Below are 18,917 nucleotides of genomic sequence, written 5' to 3' on the forward strand. Positions count from 1 at the left end.
TATTTCTGTGTGACTATTGTTCATGAGATCAGTGTCAAAAAAAGGAGTATAGTTTGTGCCATTTAATTACAGGTTGTCAAACAACTTGGAATCCATCAGACTTAATTTTAGGAGGTTTCGGGGCTTCGTGCTTGAGGGAATGAGCCTCAGTGAAATGTTGTGAAGCAGGTAGTGGGACTGTGGATTTCGTGATAGTTTCAAGTCCTTGCTGTATTTGTGAACATCTGTGGTTAGTCTTTTTCAGCAGACTGCAGAACCTTCTGTCTCCTTCCTCTTAATAGTGGCTGAAACACAGTATTAGCCTCTTTGGGTACAAGTATTGAGATAACAGGCTAGCGCTTGGAGAGAGGTCATCCGAACGTACCAGAGTTTCTGCTTGCAGGTTATGCTGAACGTGCCATGGCAGCCTGAGGAGTAATCCACTCTAGATGGCAAAAAACCTCCAATCTTCTTTCATTCCATTTTTCTTTCTGTGAATCATGCTGACCTTTACTAAAAGTGGCAAAACCAATGTATCTCAATCTCATGATACTGCAGAAGATGTAGGAATATTTATTTTCCCAATTCAGAGTTATACAGAACTTCATTGAGCAAGTCGATTTACGTACTCCAAGGCAGTCTGCCTCCGTTAGGTGACAGAGGAGCAGGAGGAGATCACCCACTGAAGTGACGCTCACCTCATCAGGACTCTCCCGGTGTCCCATGAGCGTCACACCTTGGTGGTCCTTTGCCAAGCGACAGGGGACCGCATGCAGAGTCTGAAGTGCTCCCATAGTGGGACACTGATACAAAGCACGTGTGTACCAAATGATTTGTAAGATTTTAAATATCATGACTCTTCTGTTGTAGAGAACTGTATGATTGTATGCGATTTAAAAAAAAATCAGTTTGCAGAAGGGAGGTTTCTAGCTTCTAAGGAAGTGTGCTGTGTTCATTTTTTTTAACATAAATGAAACTCTAAATGTGCTGTGCTTGTATATTTCTTATTAATTATTTTTTCCTTATGGTCAATGTAGAGTAAGTGTTTTCAGTGGTAATCAGAAAGCTCTAAAGGAAGAGCATCATAATTGCAATTTCTACAGGAACTGTCATAGTGCCTTCACCAGAAAGTGAACGTTAAAATGTTGTGTTTGTTTTGTTTTTTGTTGTTTTTGTTTGTTTGTTTGTTTTTTAATGAAGAACTTCATAAAGAAGATAGTTTTATGCATAGGTGAGTTCCTTACTCTGGAAGTTGCTGTTGCACAAATGTATTGTTATTAATTCTGACTGGATTACGCATTAATAACAAATAGGATAAGAAGTGTCCCCCAAATCGTATTTATTTCTGTATCTGAGCAGATGCTCCGGCTTAAAGGCTTGGCTTGCTAATGCCATCTTTGTCTTTATAAATTACAGGGAGTTAAAGATGGAGTCTGTGCTGCTACCTCAGTTTGTTTTCTTGATCCAGTGGCTGTAAAGCAAGCTAGGTATGTAGGGTGCACTTCTGCTGTCTGAGGAAACTAATACGTACAAAGCAAAGAAGAAAGCATTTCTTTAAAAAAGTGAATTTTATCCTGATTACTGTGAAATGAGCTGTCATCTTTTTGTAGTGTATCTGTATCAATGGGGACTCTGAATGCCTATCCAGGATAGAAACGAACAATCTAATGGCTAAGTAATTACTGGTAACGGTCGAGGCAATGGCTGTTCCCTGTGAAATGTCTGCTGGTACTTAGTTGACTTCACAAGCGATCACATCGCTAGCTGCTGCTGCAGTTTTGGGCAGCTGGCTGAGAGACAAAGGTTAGCTTGCCACATATTACCTAGTCTTTTATGGTAAAACGTGATCTCTTCATATGAAAGTAAATGAGCTTGGGGGGGGGGGCAGGGAAAACGGGTAACTGGACAGTTATACCTCTGCTCTTCACGCTAATGTTTTACAGCAACTACTGCATGAAGTTTCTTTGTCTTTACAGAGACGCTCAGGCCGGATGATCACTTTAGTTCACCTCTTTCTTACAAATCTATTTTTCAGAGCAGATTCTTGACAAATCCATCATACAGGGACCTTGACTAGAGAGTTATCAAAAGAGTAAGCTCATGGCTCTTGGAATTCTGCAAGATAAATAGTTGACCTAGAGAGATTTTTAAATGGTGCGAAATATCAGGTTTCATCTGCTTGTACAGTTAAATGAATTTTGCCATTAGGAAATATTTCCTAACATACAGAGTAAGATTTCCTTCTTTTTTTTTTTTTTTATGCTCTTATTTCCTGTTTTACAACCATTTTCATCTTGCTGAACCATTCCTCACTTTTTAAAAATGATTTTATTTTTTAAACTTTGCATATTCCTAGTCCTCTTGATTCAACTTTTCCTAATGAAACAAATCTACAGAAATAATTTCTAGTTTTCTCCGAGTTATTTCTTATTATCTTACACCTTTTGGTTATTGAGCAATCTCGAACTGTTTTTCCAGATGTAGATGGCCTCAATTGTGTGGAGGAAGGGATTGCTATTGACTGATGCATGTGGCACTTTGCATACTCATCTGAAAAAAAAATCACGTTTTAAAAATTGTATTCTGTTGCAAAGTCTGATTAATTTGCAGTACATGAGTGTCTTTCTCCTCGATCTCTCAAGGTACTACAACTTTCTGTGTTTATTCTTTTCCGATATGTATCAGCTAATTTTAGTGCTGCTGGTAAGGCTCACGACACTGTTGTGCTCAGTCTTCTGCACCACCACCACAACAGACTGCGATGCAGAAGGAATATTTTTGACTCTCGGAAACGGTTGAAGGAATTACGCGCCAGTTAAGTTTAATTCCACACTGGACACCGTGATTGAAATAAAGAATAGAAGTAGGCACATAGGTAAATGCAGTGCAAAGGGAAGAGTTAATATAGTTCTTGTAAAGGGAAGTCTCAGCTTACACATCTAATTCTTTGAAGGAGTTAATGAATGTGATGAGGATGTTGAGCCAGTCAGTAATAATGTAGATTTCAATGAATAGTGTCCCCCAACTAACTCATAGAATTAGAAGAAGCTGTCATGAGATAAAAAGGAAGATCTGGTTCAGCAACAAAGTAACAGAATAAATGGTGTATTTTCACAATGGAAGAAGCTTAACAACTGAGATCCACAGAAATCATCTTCTCAGCATTTTCAGAAGTGATCTGAAAAAGGGAATTACGAAGTGGCAAATTCTGCCAATGATACAAAGACATTCTGTAAAACTTCTTTTGAATGTTTTCAGGAGGCTGTTACGAAACTGAGTGGCTGGATAATAACAGAATATTCAATTTTGGTAAATGAAAATCTGTGTAGCTATGCAAAAACTAACATCTTGCACTAGGCTAGACTATTTCAGTTGGAAGGGACCTACAACGATCATCTAGTCCAACTGCCCAACCAATTCAGGGCTGACCAAGTTAAAGCATGGTATTAAGGGCATTGTCCAAATGCCTCTTAAACACGGACAGACTTGGGGCATCGACCGCCTCTCTAGGAAGCCTGTTCAGTGTTTGACCACCCTCTCGGGAAAGAAATGCTTCCTAATGTCCAGTCTAAACCTCCCCTGGCACAGCTTTGAGCCATTCTCACGTGTCCTATCACTGGATCCCAGGGAGAAGAGATCAGCACCTCCCTCTCCATTTCCCCTCCTCAGGAAGCTGTAGAGAGCAGCTGTTATGAGACCTATTGAGTTCATGATGTCTTCAGCTCTACACAGTGTTGTTAATTTAAAAATAATAAATGGAGAAGAGTGATGAAAATTATCAAAGGTGTGAAACAACTTCCATTGAAGAAAAGGTTAAATAGCAACTTCTTCAACTTGAAAAGATAGGATCCAGAGGGATTACAATAGAGGATTGTAAAATCAGGAATGACATGGAGGGGATAAATCAGCTACATCTTACAGCACGAATTAGGGGATAGCTGATGAAGTTGTCAGGGAGTCAACAAGCAAAGAGAAGCAGTTTTTCAAACAATGCAGAATTGAAGTGTGAGAAATTAAAATCTGAAGGTCATTGTTGTAAGTGGTTTGGATATCAAGAATATGAATGGGTTTGAAAAAAATACTAAGCAAATTCATAGGAAAAAAAAAAAAAAGTCCACTGATATTTATTAAAACGCAGCGATATAAATATCCTCTTTGTCATACCAAGTCCCAAACTGCTGTTTCCTGGAAGGTAGGAGGCTTTGTCAGGGAAAGAGCTATTTTCTAATGGTCTTGCCTCTTATGTGCCTTTTGCAAAACATCTGCTACAGGCTACTATTGCAGGCAGACCCCATCTGTCTATTTTTAACATACTTAAGTATAGGCCTAAAATTTTAAGCAGTGAAGCAATTGCATTTGAAATTATGATCATGCATATAGCCTGCTTGAATTACAGTACAGATTTTTACATCACACACTTTATTTACAATATATTCTTACAGTATAATTCTTACTTATTCTAGTGTTACAGAAAAAACATTGTTTAGACAGGTAAAGGAATTTTTACTGTTACTTTTGCACAGTTTCAAAAGCAGGAATAGTTCTGCTTTGAATATCCCCGTGATATAATTTCTTTTACTTGATTATACACAAAGAATGCACGAGCTGTCCGATTTTATATTCAAACAATGTATTATTCTCAACAGTAACAAGTAAAATATTTTATGTGGTCTTTTATCCTCTATTCTGTATCAGTATGTTTTTCCTGCTTACTGTTAATGATGAATTACAGTCAAAGGGCATCCTGTAACGACAAGTGTCTTGGGTGTAGGAGGTTTTCACTCCATGCATTGACAAAGTTCCTGAGTGCTGTACTAGAAACACGGTGGGAGATCTGTCAGTCTGTCTTTGCCTTCATTCGTTCCAAATAATCCCTTATCTTCCAGCCCCTGGATCTGTGTAAGTACTTCTGAAACTAGGAGCTTTTAAACACCTAGGATCATCAGTATTTGCTTTATGGGAAGTATTTGCTTGTTTTTAAACTTGGGCTATCAGATGCTACTTGGAATTTTAAATATCCCAGCATGAGCTGCCAGTTAGTGTTCTTGAGCAGAGAACTCCTTTCAGCCATACCTGTTGGCTTTCAGGGCGGTGTGGCAGCTGGCTTCCTCTAAGCTATGGAGGGGGAAAAATGAAGAGCTACTTCAGACTATTGGGGGGGGGGGGGGGGGGGGGGAGTGAAATACCTTATGCTAACTTTCATTGCCTTCAACTCCATTTCATCTAGCTAGTAGGTGCTTTTAGAAGGGCTGCAATATATGTGTAACTGGGCTAATATTTCCCTTATCCTAACTTGGATTTACAGAGTTTTCATTTCACGGTTTTTGTCTTAAAGAATCTTTTTATCCAGTGTAATAATTTATTTTGGGATTTCCCTGCTGCTGGGATTTCTATAGATGTAATGACAGTAATGACAAACTTTGTTGGTACCTAGTAGACCAATCTGTATGTTAGCAGATGTAGACCCATCCTGTCTGGAACATTTGCTCGTGCATAATGATTGTTCTGACGTATTCAGGCCGTGACAGAAGTATGTAACCAAGGGAGAGAAAGCGGGGAAAATTCCAAAAGTTTGTTTTGTGCAGTGTTGAAAATCAGGGATTTCACAAGAATGAGTAAAAATGCACCCAGCCAAAGAAGTATCAGCGTTTTTGGAGCTGTCACCAGTCCGTGGTTTGTTCAATTGTCCTATTAGCTTTCCTACCTTTTTTTTTCCCCAATAGTGAAAAATCTGGTAACCATAAGACTGGAATATGTCAATCTACAGTTGTGATGTCATTTCTTTGAAGACTTGCCTAGCTAGCTGCTGGGATAGATTTTGTTGTAACATTGGTTTTGCCACAGTTTGTGTTTTGAACATTAATGTTTGGGTCGTTCATGCCTGAGACAGTGGAGATCTGATTGGCTTTGCCAAGGTTCTTAATGATATTGATGTTGTATTTGGCAGTTTCCACAAAGCTGTTTTCTAGTAACCAACCATCTGATTCACCCTCCAAATCTCCTAGCAGAAGGACATTCTTCATTGCTGTTTGTAGGTACCGAACACCAATAAGTACAGAGAGCTGTAAGAAACAGTTAACGGTTAAACAGAGTTTAAATTACAGCCTCAATCCTACCACTAAGCCAGCTTTCTGACTTGTGTATTTACAGGCCTAATAATGAATACTGAGTAAAGCAGGCAAATGCTTTATCCTAGCAATTTATCTAACCACTCTCCCAATTAATGACAGTTTTTAGAAAGAAAAATAGCAGGGAGAGATTGATTGATTCTCTCTGCATTCTTCGGTCGCATTCCCACTTGCATGTTATTAGCACATAAATACCTAGAATTACTTGGAAACGCTGCAGCCTCAGAGACTACAACTAATTGATGTAGAAAGGATGATCAATTAATGGAACCATCAGTCACTGGGGCAAAAAAAAATTAAATTGTAATCTGTTAATTTCTGTGGATTTTTTTTCCACTGACTTTGATTAAATTGGCATTTCCTCTAAGGAGTTTAATCATTCATATGTAAGCCATATGTCCCCTCCATGCCAGTGCATTAAAAGAAGGACGGCCTGTAGCAGAGGCTCAAGTAAAAGTTTAGGAAAAAGCCCCACTTGCATCGTTCTGTTGGAATCGAGATCAGCGTGCCCAGCTTGTCAACGTTAAAGGGAGCACGGACAGCCGGCTCACAGCTTTTTCATGTGCTGCCAAAGGCCTGCTGTTTCTGGCACCACCACCCCATCTAGCACTGCCTGAGGACTATTGTGAACTATTTTAATTATAGTGCTCATATTTACGCAATAGAGCAATAATCAGAAAACTAAAACTTATTAAAAAGGGAAGAAAACTATATTTTAGCCTATGCCATTGGGGGTCCTTTACCTGCTGATGACAACATCCAGACAACTTGTTTTACGGACACCTGCAGAAAGACTGCATCTTTGCAGGTGTATATGCTTGCCTGTGATATGCTTATTTTGATTGCATAATAAGCAGTCTAATCGACATCTAAAAAAGTATGCCATGTTTGCAAGTGCTGTCTGACTGGTGAAGCTAATGTAAAAAGGAGGCTTTGAGATATTAATACTTATGCTCAATTTTTACTATGAATAAAATTAATGTGTTCAGCCAAAGGCCTGCTCACATTTTGTATATTCTTTGTTAAAACTGACTTAAAGCAATCCTCAGAGCTCACCTAATTTCTTTGCAGTTGTGTCACTGCATGTATCACCCTGTATCTGATCCCATAAATGCTTCAGGGAAGGGAATATGCCATAGTCTATTGAAAAAGCTCTGCAAATATACAGAATTTTATGTATAATTTCTAATAGTTCTCATCTTCAATGAGATTTGCTTCTGCTGTGGGGACTTTGAGAAGGTTGTCTGTGCTAAAGGAAGTCCTGCAACATTCTTGAAGTGCTTGTGGACTTTATATTAGATACTGAGGCACTTCTCGTATGTTAACACGGTAGTTGGTTCCCATCCTGGAGAGATGGAAGCCTCTGATTAATCTGACGCAGGCCATTTTTATGAGACTTACCTCGAACACCCAAATAAGCAATGCTGCAATACCAATGGATCTCATAATAGCTGTGTAGTAATCCAGCAGGACCTCTCTGCACCCCTTCACCCAGATATTGAGCTCCTCCGTCAGAAAATCGTAGTTGTAGTGAGCGCTGTTGTTTGTCAGCTGGTACTGGATGCAGGGCCGCGGGGAGCTTGGGTTGCAGCAGCTGAAGGGCACGCCGTCCACCAAGAACTTTCCATCGACGTTGCTCTTTAGACGGCTGCAACAGGACAGAAAGTTCGGGCATTACAAATCTGCTGTCAGCAGCGGACAGTGCCTGTGATTTCTAGCAAATGACATAACGGAAGTCTGCTGCGATGTAGGCCTCTCCAATCTAACAAAAGGAAAATGGGAATATATTTCCAACTGGAAAAGTTGCTTCCTGCAGGAAAACTACATTTTTCATTTGCTGTATTTCTTAAGTGTGGTATCAGCGCAGTATCGCATGTGGGTCTTGGTACTGTGCGCACAAGATGTGGATTCAGTATTCATGGAGACGTTGCCTTTTTAGGTATCTTTGTGCTGAAAATACTAAAGGCAATTTCTGAACTTGTTTATCTTGGTGGAACTCTAATGGAAGTTATGGCACTAGAAAGCCTGTGTTTCACTGCTTTTGGATTGATTTTCAACCCAAGCATTCCTTAAGAGAGAACCTAGTGCAAGAACAACTTTGCACGCCACAGGAACCACTGGAAATTGTCCGCTGGCATTTCATCATTGTACCCATGTGCGATGGCTGGTTCGGCACGTGTTTTGAGACTAATTCACAAGGGAGTTTCTACTTTTGTAACTATACTTTTTGTAACTTTGGAAACCGTTTGTATTTATTGCTAAAAAATATTTCTTTACTTCCCTATAAGATCAGGAGAAAAACAAGTGGGAAAAGAAGAAAGATAAAGAAATAGGAGGGAGAAAAAAAAAAAACATAGTCTTTTTGACACGGTCTCAGATTAATCAAGAGTTTCTGGAACAGTTAAATGAATCCTTGACATCCATGTATTTTCCTTGTATTACCTGCTCTTTAGTTAGTGCATCCTTGTGAGGACTTCTGTTCCCAAGCAGGTTCTGCAGAGAAATAGGTTTCCTAGAAATTGGAGAGTCTATAAGATGTTGAGATGCTCTCACACTTTGGGGAAGTAGCCTCTAAGCATGTAGCTATTCTCATGCTCGTTGCAAAAGGCTGCTTTCCTGAGACAGGCCCACAGGTGAGAAGCATGGCCTGTTTTATTGAAGCCCGTGTCTTTTAGCCTTTGTTAGGGAGCCAGAATACATGAAAGACAACTTTCTCTTAGATACCCAGGTTTCACCATTTGCTAATAGTAGCATTTTTAATATTTTCCAAAACTTATCCTCATTTATTAATGTTTACAAATCATATCTTCCTGTTCCACTACAGATGATCTAAATTAAAGGGAAGGAAGCCAGCACAAGGAGCTCATCAGGTGGATGGAAGCGGCAGAAACTCTGCTGTCCGCTGTTCTTCCGGCATTTGGGGACTAAATGTATCCTTCCAAAGAAACATAAGCTGCCTGGAAGCTCAGTATGTGTGGCTGTGCTGGGATGGCAGAATAATGGCCTTCATTTTATTGCTGTGGGCCTGCTAAATACAACCTCCTTCCTTTTTTTTTTTTCTTCTTTTCTTCTTTTTTTTTCTTTTTTTGGGGGGGTGGTTGTGGTGTGTTTTGTTTTGTTTAACATTCTGTCAAAAATATCTTCCTCGGAGATCTTTCCAAGTAAGTCAGGAAGTTCATCTGCCATTTCCCACCTAGGAGTGGGTTAGGCATGAATTCCTCTCCATTTTAAAGGCTAGCTCTTCACTTTGTGGCCATCATGTTCCTGGTGACGGCAACAGAATGAAACCAATGCAAAAGAACCCAAATAATCCACTGAAACCAGACTTAAGTGTGCAAGCAGTGTAACGGGCATAGGCAAAACCTCTCGCTGGGAGGGAAACAAGGGAGAGAGCGAGCAGAGGGGTACCAAATGGAAGGCTGGAATGCGGGAGGAGAAAAGGAAGCACACAGATGGAGGAGAGGAAGGCCGGCACATTGTGAAAGGAAAGCTTTTACCCAGGCCAGCAAAATGCCCTGTATATTTCAGTGACAGGACCCAAATGTAGTACAGCATCTAAAATGGCTAAAATGCAATCTCTTAAACTAGGTCTTTAAGCTTTTCTTTTGATCCCAAGCATCAGTTTAATTACTTGTTTTCTTCCTGCTGCATGTTACAACAAAGAGGAATCTTCGTTCTACTACCAACAATAGCAGTTTCCAGACTTTGGGTTATGTCCCCCTGCCAACGCGTCTCCTCTACTAGTGGCAAATTAAAGAATGGTGCGTCTTGGTACTGTCAGAAGGGAAGACCTCGGTGTCAGAGCTGAGGGAGTGAGACGTTCACTGCTATTTGTTGTTGCAACTCAAAGTTGCTGTGGTATTGTAAAGCAAAACTTGCTTTTGAGACTATAAAAAGATGATTTTTACCCAACCATAGCAATGATAGGATTGTACCACTGTAACCTGCCGCATCCTCCTACTGTTCCCATTGATTCTCTCCATTTCTTGTCCCATTGTGGTGTTGGCAGTGGAGATACAGAAGAGAGGGGAGGGAAGAGGATTATGAAGGAAGGTGAGAAGTTCGGTTTTGCAACAGTATGTCGGTTCTCAACTGCTTTGCCTCTTAATCTACCAAGTGCTAATTGACATACAGTACAAGATGAAACCAAGAAAAATACTTGGTTCCTTCTCCGTCCTTTCTGAACATTACCAGCTGGACTTTGCTTCTAATGATTTCATATTAGATGCTTCTCTACCAGATTTTTGGAAATCATAGTATAATTTGGTTATACAGCACCAGCTTGGATTCTAGCAATCACGATGGAATTATCTAACTTACACAGAGTAAAAGAAACTCTGCAGTGTAATTACTTCCCTCACACACACTTCACTGGCATCTTCTGCCTACCTGGGGCAAAAATTAACTGACAGTGTAGTTTCAAAATAATGGCAGAGCACAGGTGACCCTGCAGAAGAAAACAGAGTTTAGCTAAGACCCTGGGTAAAACGTTATTGTTTCTGCATGTCTCACAGAGATAAAAGGCGGTATATTTTACTTTTTCCTCACAATAAGATACTACTCTTAAGTTCCTGTGGACCATCCTTGTTGTCGTGTCACTCTTCTGTGTAGAACCAGGACTTAAAACACCTCTCGGGTCAGTCTGCTTTGTGTCACTTGCTTTCCAACTTCTCGCTCGAGACCACTTGTTCTAAAGCTTGCTTTATTTCCACAGCCAACTGCCTGAGGCAGGCTGACGCCCTCATGTCCGTGTTCTCCTAGGTCCTGTCCTCTGGCGTATTTGCAGCTCTGTATATATGCTTTGCTATAATGGCAGTTTCAAGTTGCAAATTCTGTGAAAATAAGATCTTTGGCCTCCCTTCACCTGCCTTTATTGTCACTGATTTTTGAGTTCGGCAAAACAGAACACTTGACAAATGCCAGTCAAGCTTTTTGTATTTGTCTTTCCCAGGAATATATAGCTACTTCGCTCTCGTCAGTGAAGACTTTTCTTTCAGCTGTAGAAGAATTATTACATATTGGATTGTCTACCTTTTTTTTTTTTGTTACCTTTTCTATTGTCTGCAAGAATTACCAGACTCTTCTTTTTGAGCATATAACTTCACAATTGCTACATCACATGAAGCACCAACAAAAAAACCCAAACCAAAACAAACCAACAAATTTCAAGGTGTTTTCTCCTCCTGTTTTATGCAGCGTATGTGGTGTTGGCCGTTTCTTACATGTGAACATATAGATTTGAACCTGGATTTGCAAAGTCTAATATCTTGAAGCAGAAGGATCTTTCAGTGTTTAGGATTGACTGTGCAATGTATTGATAGTACAATCCTTTTTTTCTTTCCATCATTAGCTCACTATAACTGAAATCTTGAGGCAGCTAATTCACACATTAAAAAAAGGAAGATACATATTTGCTTTGCTTAGCATCCCTAAAAAGTTAGCAAAAGGCAACTTTGTGCATATAGTTAGCATATTTTGTGAGTAACGTGGTCATTCTACAGTTTTTTGATTGAGACAAAGGTCCAGTAGAAATTAGTGTCTATTTGGCCTTGTGAGGTGTATGCTAGAACCCCAGAATGATCAAATATAAACAGAAGGATGCTTTTTGGCTTGCGTACTTTAGTATTTTTGGTCTTAGAGGGACCATATGGTCTAGACAAAGTGTTATTCCCACTATTATCCACTAAATGTTACTACATTAGTTAAACTATGAGGGCATTTGTGAACATGCTTATGACCAAAGAAATGTTATCTCTTCTTGAGTTAGACCCATTACCAGAGTTATTTAGAATGATCTTTGAGAGAAGCCTTCTAGCCACAAGATGCTGTTTTAATAAGGAGGAAAAACACTGCCAGAATTTTTGGCTGATGGCAGAGAGCAAACAGTTTTGCCGTACTCTCTTTAATGTCAATGCATCTCAAGATCCTTTGACACTACTGGTACTTACTTTCTGTTCAATACAAATTCTTCTTGAATGAGGCTTTTTCCTAGGATTTTTTTTATTATGACTAGTAAATACTTACTCCAGAACTTCCTTGGAAGCCATATTCAGGTAACGAGCAGATACCCACTGAATTTCAAACCAGTCTCTAAAGCCATTGTTTCCACAGCACTGGAATCCAATTTGTAACATATCCACTGTTTTCTTTAAGAAACATCGTCCAGGTATGTCTGTGTCCTTATAGAACTTAATAGCATCCCTCAAACCCAGATAGAGAGACTCTTCCAGCTCATTCCTCATGGTATAGCACATGAGAGCACCCACCAAGATGCAGAAGGTAAAACAGAAGGTACATACGATGTATGGAAGCATAACTAGTTTCCATCGAGAGAACTTGTTGGCATCTGAGCAGTCATAGCAGATTTTGCCACCCAGAAAGTTGATGATACATGCTATGGCTCCTACGGAGATCAGCATGTTGGGGACAGAGTTAATGTCTCCTTTTGCCATCACTTCGTTGCGTTTCTTGATCTCTATTTTCAGAAAGAGGCCAAGACTGAAGAGAATGATCCCGCTCACTACAGAAACCCAGTTGAGGATCCATAAGATCTGAGCCAATTTGTCCCTCTTAGTTTTGGTGAATTTTACTTTGAGGACAGCCATAGTCAGATCAGCACTACGAAGAGAAGCGTAGGTCAAGGAAAGCTCGTAAGCTGATTAGGAACATGTATCCAAGGCATGCGGTAGACATCTAAAGAAGAGAGCGAGAGAGATTACTGTCTGACTGGGTATTTATAGAGACTACAGAAAGCTCCCTGTACAGCCTCACGCACTCTAAGACCAGCCAAGGGAGTGCCCCAGTGAAATTTATTGCTTAAATTTCATACAATACGAATCGCTTAAGAAAATAATTCTAAGGACCGACTAGAGCAATTAAAAGCAAGTGAACAGTAGAACCAATGAACTCTGGATTCCTGTGGGTTTTTGTCTTGAGAGCAATGTTCTGTGCGGATTTTCTGATGACTAGAAGTGAGCTGATCTGCTGTCTTTCCCTCCAGGAGACTCATGGCGCCCTTCCCTTCTACTCATTGCCCATATTTTCTTCAGGATTCTAGGAATTTATAATTCTTAGATTACGGTGTCATAGTCAGATTTGCATTCAAAAGTTGCTAAGTAGGACAAACAAGCACATATATACAGCATAATCACATAAGCCTTTTTTCAATATGGAAAAAACCATCAAAATAGCACCAGAAACCAGAATCACCATTACTGTCTTAACGTCTGCTCCTGCAGCTAAAGTTGCTTGTTCTTTCCCTTGTCTTGAGAACTGTGACAGTCATGCCTTATTCCTACCCTCCTACCACCTGTAGACTGGCTGACTTTCCGAGTCCCCCATATTCCAGTCAGAATCCTAAACTTCATTCCTGGTTGTTCTTTCTGCAATAACCTTGGCTTTTTCACTGCCCGTTGGAACTGCTTCCATTCTCCCATCTGAAGAAGACTCTGCAGACCCAAGGGACACCACAATATTTTTTTTGAAGGTGAACTATTTGAAAAATGACAAGAAACTACTCATGTGTTTAGTAATTTATATCTTGTATATTTTTTAGCTTGTTTTTGATACATCTGCTCTTATGTTATTAACAGTCCTTTAATAACTTTCCCCTGTGATCTACAGACTTTTATTTTTCTCTCCAAAGATCACAATGATGAGTATAAAATATATTCGAGATACAACCCCCCCCCCCCCCCCCCCCCCCAGTTTGAAATCTGATATTTCAGAGTTTCACAGCTGAAGGAGGACTTCTGTGTTTCAAGGTCTGTCTTCTTTTCCCCAGCTATTAGTGGATCTAAGGAAAGATAGCATCTTTCCCAGCACTTTTAACCTTGCTTCTCTGCAACACTACTAATAACTTCTCCTTTGCACCTCTCCAGTTATATCACAATCACAGGCAGAAAGCAGATAATAACATCTAAGATCTAAAACCTGTTAGAGCTGGAGACAACGTGTTTTCTGTGTACGTGATGTGGATGTAGAACTATGCTGAAGTACCTCAGGATCAAACCATGAACTTTTACCCTTCTTCAGTGCTTCTGATGCTTTGTGATTGCCTTTCCTCAACACGTGCAAGATGCATGGAGCTCTTCTTTCTTCCCTCTCCACAAAACCCGCTCTCAGCATGGTCTTCTACCAATTCAGTAATTTTCATTAGAGTGATTTTATACTATATAGCTATGTATTTATATGATTATACAACCATTAATTCCACTAATACAATGGCATTTATAAACAGTAAAATATAAATCTGTAAATTTGGGGAAATAGAGAAGTATAGGCAGCTTTATTAATGTATAATTGCTTTTAAGCTAGTGGGCTCTACTGCTTAACTTCATCTGAATAAACCGGTATCAGCTAAAATAGCATGAAAACTACCTGCAGACAAGCTGTACAGAAGTAGGGCTACACCGACCCACTAAAGGATCCACAGCTGCAATGAAGCTTAACATCAGGTAAGCAGATTGTTGCAGAGTACAGTTTAAAAAGGTAACGGTATCCCAGCATCTTCATCGGTATGTGTCGGAAGGAATCGATTCTATTTGTACAAGCGAGGAATAGGTTCTTCCATTCATATTAGGATATGGTTTAGATATCTTCATGCATTTGAATAGTAAAACATTTTAATGCCTGTGGGATCTAATCCATTCATGTTGCATTTATTTTCTCCTGCATTTAGAGAGGAAACTAATTCCCCTCAAAAATACTCATCTCTGTGTGTCTTTTGTAGGATACACAGACTAGTGTGCAAAATGCACGGTGTTTTTCCTTACTGGTCTTATTTCCAAAGGTGTTGAGGCCAGCAGCACTCTGACTTTAAAAACAGGGTCCTAATTTTAATGATGTTAAGGCTGATTATAAGTTATGGTTGAATATTGATTGCGATCATATTGTGATAATCATATCGATTATCATGATGAAATACTGATTATTGGTAGACACCTCTGTACAAACAAGTCCGGAGAACAGTCATTTATAAAATGACAGCACTTTCTTCACACCATTTTTCTACGATATCCTTCAGACCTCATTTAAGAGGATCATGCTCTGCTGGCACAGAATTAAGCCTCCATATGAATTCCGCTGACAGCCTGTCTGCCAAGCCCGGAGACAGTATCTTTGATTGCTTCACCAGTTAAGCAGTTCAGGACTTGAACTGAAATAGCTGTAGATGGCTGCTGCAAATAGGTTTACTTGCCCCCGATACTCAGATCTCAGAGCTCACAGTAGAGAAAATCTGTTGTGAAATGTCCTAGCCGCTGATAAGCAATTCACATTCAATGGCCAGTGTATATGAATGCATCACTCACTGTTCATTTCTATGAAATATGTGTATATATTTGCAAAATGCCTCTAAATTTTTAGGCCCACATATAGTTACGGTGTCACTGAGAGCACCTGACTTGCCAAACATCTTTTGCTTTAACATTTGAACAAAGGTTGTAAACTGTTCTACCTTTACTTAAAATTCATCTTCTCAAGAGGCACTGTTGATTTTGGAAGATGTAAATTCACGACTTTCTGTCATATATGCCTGAAGTTAGAAAAAAAAAGAAAAATTTATGTGCAAGAGCAACTCTCCTAGTAAGTTCTTGCTCCCAGTAACTCTCATATGGTATTTCTAGCTTCCTTGGTGCAATTTTAGTATTGTTATAAGATTAGATTTCATGAAATATTCACATTCATCTAACAGAGGTACCCCTGCCACAGTCCTCCAGCGGTATAAGATCTGCTGTTTCCTATGAGCCATACTGCCAGAGGAAAGGGGAGGAACGACTGCTTGGTGTAGTGCAGTGACCACTCGTTGACCGACCCTGGCTGTCACTGATATACCTGGGACTGCACAAAGGATCTTTGGGACAACTGTGCTTCTTGTGGAACTTTGAGCGCATCAAGTCTAGGACAGAAGAACAACTTACCTACTCTGTTCCTCACAAATTAGTCTATGGGAAACACTAGGCATAAGGTCTAGTGTTCCCAGCTTCTACATGGGTATTTCTCTCGAGACTATTTTTTCCTACGCTAACAGTTTACTGAATTTATTTTAGGTAATGAGAAGACCCTCTTCCCATCATAATGAATTTTGTAAATACACCATAACGTTATTCTTTCCCTGACTGTTCAATGAAGTATTGAATATATTTACTAGCGTAAGGTGTATTGCAACACGCATACTGCCCTGTAGTAACATTTTTTGAGCACCATGAAGAAATTTCTTCCAGCTGCAAGAACTGAAGTGCAGTTATGAACTAAAAGTGTCATTGTCTTGCTCCGCAACGTGTATCCTTTCTTCTCCAAGTTTATATTTGCCAGTGGGCTATTGTAGAAACCACAAACGCTCCTAGTAGTTCAGTGGAACTAACACCTCTATCAAAGTTCTGAGAAACACACCTCACCATTGCATGTGAGCCACTCCAGAGTTATGAAGCATATACACACAGACATTTTTTCCCCAGCTATGGGAGAGGAAGCTGGATTTTATTCTGTAAAGGGAGAAATATTTCTTTCAGCAGAAGCAGCCCAATAAATGTGGAAATCTCTTCCATATTATCGATACTGTTCTCAAGCTTTCCTTGTCTAACTCACTTCAAACACAACTTCCTTCAGCATACCATAGCTTTTTGCTTTCAAGATGCCACTTACCTGTTCCTTTGTTATCAAATTCCCCTAAGTACATAGAACAAGACACAGCACAGCTATTTATTTGTTTATAAAATTTACTTATTAGATGCAAATTGTCCAAAGAAATTTGGCTTGCAATTTTGTCGTAAACAAACCACACCTTATCTCACCAATTTCACTAAAATCTGCCATTTTAGCTAAATGCACGTTCCTATCTGTGACTTATTGTAAAAGAAACCACTAACCTGCTTCAGAGGACTGAACAAGATCTCAAAACTGGTAACTTGCTGAGTACAGGGGAGAAAATACCTGGATCAGTCATCCTGAGGAAGAGTGAAGTACTGATTTCCTGATGTCTGTGTAGTTCTGTCTTTACACTGACTCACCAATGGAGATGGAGAAAAAGACTTCAACTCTCCTGCCCATGCTAATCTCTCTCTCTCATCTCTAATCGTAGCTAAGAGATTTATTTCAAGGTTCTTATGCCACCAGGTTAAATCCTGCAAAACAGGCCAATTAACTGAGTGTGGACTGAGATCTCACTGACAAAATGCATTTATAGTAACTTCTTTTACCTTTTTACCCCCCAGAGGTTTGGGCTAGTAAGTAAGAGAGACTGTTCTTCAGTACCTGCTAATGTCTTCATTAGTTCTTAATTTGTTCTTAATAATAAATACAGGTTCAAGACAGAGAAGAATGAGAATAATGAAACTTTGTGCTTCTGTGGGAAGGGAAAATCTATCTTAGGCAATCATCATTTACATTCACTATTATGTGCCTTACCCATCATTCCATATTTTGTTGCTTTGGATGGAATTGTCTGTCCTCTGTGTATTGACTGTGACTGTGTCCAAGAAAGGAATTCAAGTAACCAAGAGCAACTGGATCATCCTGTATGACTCACAGTAGATTTTGGTTTGGGAAGCTTTCCAGGTTCAAGAGCAATCTAGCAGAAACCTCTGTCCTAGACTCTTAAAAGCTTTATCCCAAGCCAGAAGCAAAAGCATCTTGTCCGCTGGCATTTCTGAGCCCAGCATGTAGTGATTTGTGGGATGGACAAGGCTGGGTTGAACTGGCAACAAGCTGAGCCTACAGCAATGCTTGATTGAGTTAGTGGTGATGTTAGCACCAGAACTGAATCACTAAGCAGGACCAGGTTTGGTCTATAGGGTCCGTAATACAGCAGCACAGCAGAGAGTTCAGTGAGCACACGTCACTGACTGCGAGGGACCCTGCACCAGGGATTGTAACGTGTAACGTGTATGGATATTCTCAGAAGCATAAATTGTGCTCGCCCAGCTAACGATGAGCAATAAACCGATACCATGATGTTACTGTGATTCTAACTGTGTATTCTGGGAATACGCCTGCTCACCTCGTTTAAGGTCTCATGCTTTCATAAAGAGACACCCCTCTGTATGCATCGGTGTTATCACACTTGCTATCAGGGAAAGGTGAAAGATGAGTTATCAGTGCAACACAGTCTATCAAAGTCTTCAGTAAAGCAGAGACTGGAATATCTAACTGCAATATTCCAAGAAGAAGAAACAATTAAGACTTGTTCACTTGCCAGAAGTCATTTCATACATTACTGCGTGGAAGAGGGAGGCTCATAATTGCCAGCGTCACTCTGTGCCTTCACGGGGTGAAAAATCCCAAGGACGTGTCCCAACAGGATAAAGTCATACAGTGAAATTCTCTCCCTTCTCAGTTTTTCTGATACAATCAAACTCATAACTAATGTTTATGCTGAAAGCTCAATCCAACAATGCATCGTCTAGTACTCTATGGCAAATTTATACAGAGCTGCTTCCTTGACATGTGGGGGGTCCCTGGAGCCATACAGGCCTAACGTGCCTTTTGCTGGCAACTTCAGTTTGGAAAAATAGAATTTACTGTACTTTCACCTTTATAAATAAAATATCTGAAGTAGGGCTTCCAGCTTTCTATCTTGCTTATGTGCTGATGTACAGCACACCCAGGAAACTTCAGATCAAGAGCATATGTGATATATCTGGCACCTGTTGGACCTACTGTATATGGACCACAAAAATGCTTGCATATGATCAAATATACCCCAACCGCATCGAATTAGTCCTATGCACATGGATCATTCATGCTGTACTCGTGCAGATAACAAGGAATATATTGGATTTTTTCAAACATGTACATTTGTGTATAGATCAA

At 39.8% G+C, this 18,917-nt stretch overlaps 1 protein-coding gene across 1 annotated transcript; it reads right to left on the bottom strand.

The window, feature by feature from the left end:
• Nucleotides 1–5,774: 5,774 nt before the first annotated feature.
• On the bottom strand, nucleotides 5,775–12,712 carry LOC309593072 (photoreceptor outer segment membrane glycoprotein 2; the record flags this gene model as incomplete). The annotated part of the gene is made up of 3 exons (XM_082317171.1): nucleotides 5,775–6,041; nucleotides 7,509–7,755; nucleotides 12,132–12,712. The coding sequence occupies 3 exons, from the start codon at nucleotides 12,710–12,712 to the stop codon at nucleotides 5,775–5,777; spliced, it is 1,095 nt and encodes a 364-aa protein (XP_082173297.1).
• Between the last annotated feature and the right edge of the window lie 6,205 nt (nucleotides 12,713–18,917).

The sequence above is a fragment of the Platalea leucorodia genome, assembly GCF_965183815.1.
Source record: "Platalea leucorodia genome assembly, chromosome: 7".
NCBI lineage: Eukaryota > Metazoa > Chordata > Aves > Pelecaniformes > Threskiornithidae > Platalea > Platalea leucorodia.